General features: G+C 52.5%; 1 protein-coding gene across 1 annotated transcript in view; it reads left to right on the top strand.

Annotated features, from left to right (window-relative positions):
* Window positions 1-1,209, top strand: part of SARDH (sarcosine dehydrogenase) — a gene marked incomplete at its 5' end in the record, with an annotated part of 21,860 nt that overhangs the window by 9,101 nt on the left and 11,550 nt on the right. Inside the window, one exon of the mRNA XM_010152402.1 lies at window positions 711-794. Coding sequence (XP_010150704.1) covers window positions 711-794 — 84 coding nt within the window. The remainder of the gene's footprint in view (window positions 1-710; window positions 795-1,209) is intronic.

The following is a 1,209-nucleotide window of genomic DNA, read 5'->3' as shown; positions in this document are numbered from 1 at the left end:
CCCCCCCCCGCCGTTCCCTGGTGTTTGGTTGACAGCTCAGTTGTTTTCTGTCACCGAGGATGCAATTTATTTTTTAATAGCATGTCTAATAAGCGATGCCCATTTGACTGACAGCGTGGTATTTATACATGCGGCTCCAGAACATGTGCTGTGTTTTATAAATAGGCACTGAATCATTTCTGAAACGTTCAACAAAATCTATTCTTTTCCGAATTGAGGGACCAAACAAAAATATCTTAATGGATCCCTAATTAATTGCGTGCAGAGTGATTTTCCTGAGAGCACAGAGGAGGAATGAGAAGGTTGCTGTATAAATCTGAAATGCTATTATATAATTACTCTTGCAAACATCGGGGGAAGTCTTGCTCTCTGGATTTGGCATCTCTTGGTCAGTCATTCCCGTGCCGCAGCGCGAGGTTTGGTGGGGTGCACGGCTGGGCTGCCGGGCTCCTGCCCAGCGGCTGCTGTTGAGGCAAACACCCTTCCTGGGAGGACAGAAATATCAGCCCGTTTGCAGGCAGCTGGGCTTTGCCACTGTTTTAAAAAGACAAACCGCAGAGCTGATGTTGGCTGCTGATAGCCAAAGCCAAGGGGTCACAAGTCTGGTCTTGAGCATGTGCTCGGGGAGGGCAGCATGGGCACGGCTCACGAAGCAGCCAAAAGGCTCTTTTTAACCATTTGTTCACATTTTTTCATCTTTGCTTGCACAGGAGCTGTTGCAACAGGGCTGCGTTTTCCAGGAGCGGCATGGCTGGGAGAGGCCTGGCTGGTTCAGCCCTGGGGGAGCAGCCCCAGTAAGCATGGCATGCGTTCCAGGGGGTGTTTGGCAGGAGGGTACCACCCATGCCCGGTGTATGTGGGACATGTCCTGCTTCTGCTGAGCGTGCGCTATGCCACAAGCAGGTGCACATCCCCAAAATGGGTCCATAAAAGCTGTTGGGCTTTAATTCACTGTAACAGCAGTAAGAGGGAGATCTGTGTGTGCATGTTGTGTGTGTCTGTCTGCCTGTGCCCCTGCAGCAGGCAGCATCTGCCTGCAGTGCCCCTAAACGCGAGGCACTGCTCTCACTTCGCTGTACTGAAGAACAGCAGGCAGGGATGCCAGGGTGGGCGCCTGTCACTGCAGGCAGCAATGTTGGGGAGAGGACCCATCACCACAGGCAGGGATGCTGGGGTGGGGACCCATCATCACAGACAGGATGCTGGGGT

Source organism: Eurypyga helias, unplaced genomic scaffold (genome assembly GCF_000690775.1).
Source record: "Eurypyga helias isolate BGI_N326 unplaced genomic scaffold, ASM69077v1 scaffold26755, whole genome shotgun sequence".
NCBI lineage: Eukaryota > Metazoa > Chordata > Aves > Eurypygiformes > Eurypygidae > Eurypyga > Eurypyga helias.
The sequence above is the reverse complement of the archived record's forward strand: the minus strand, read 5'-3'. Positions and strand labels throughout refer to the sequence as shown.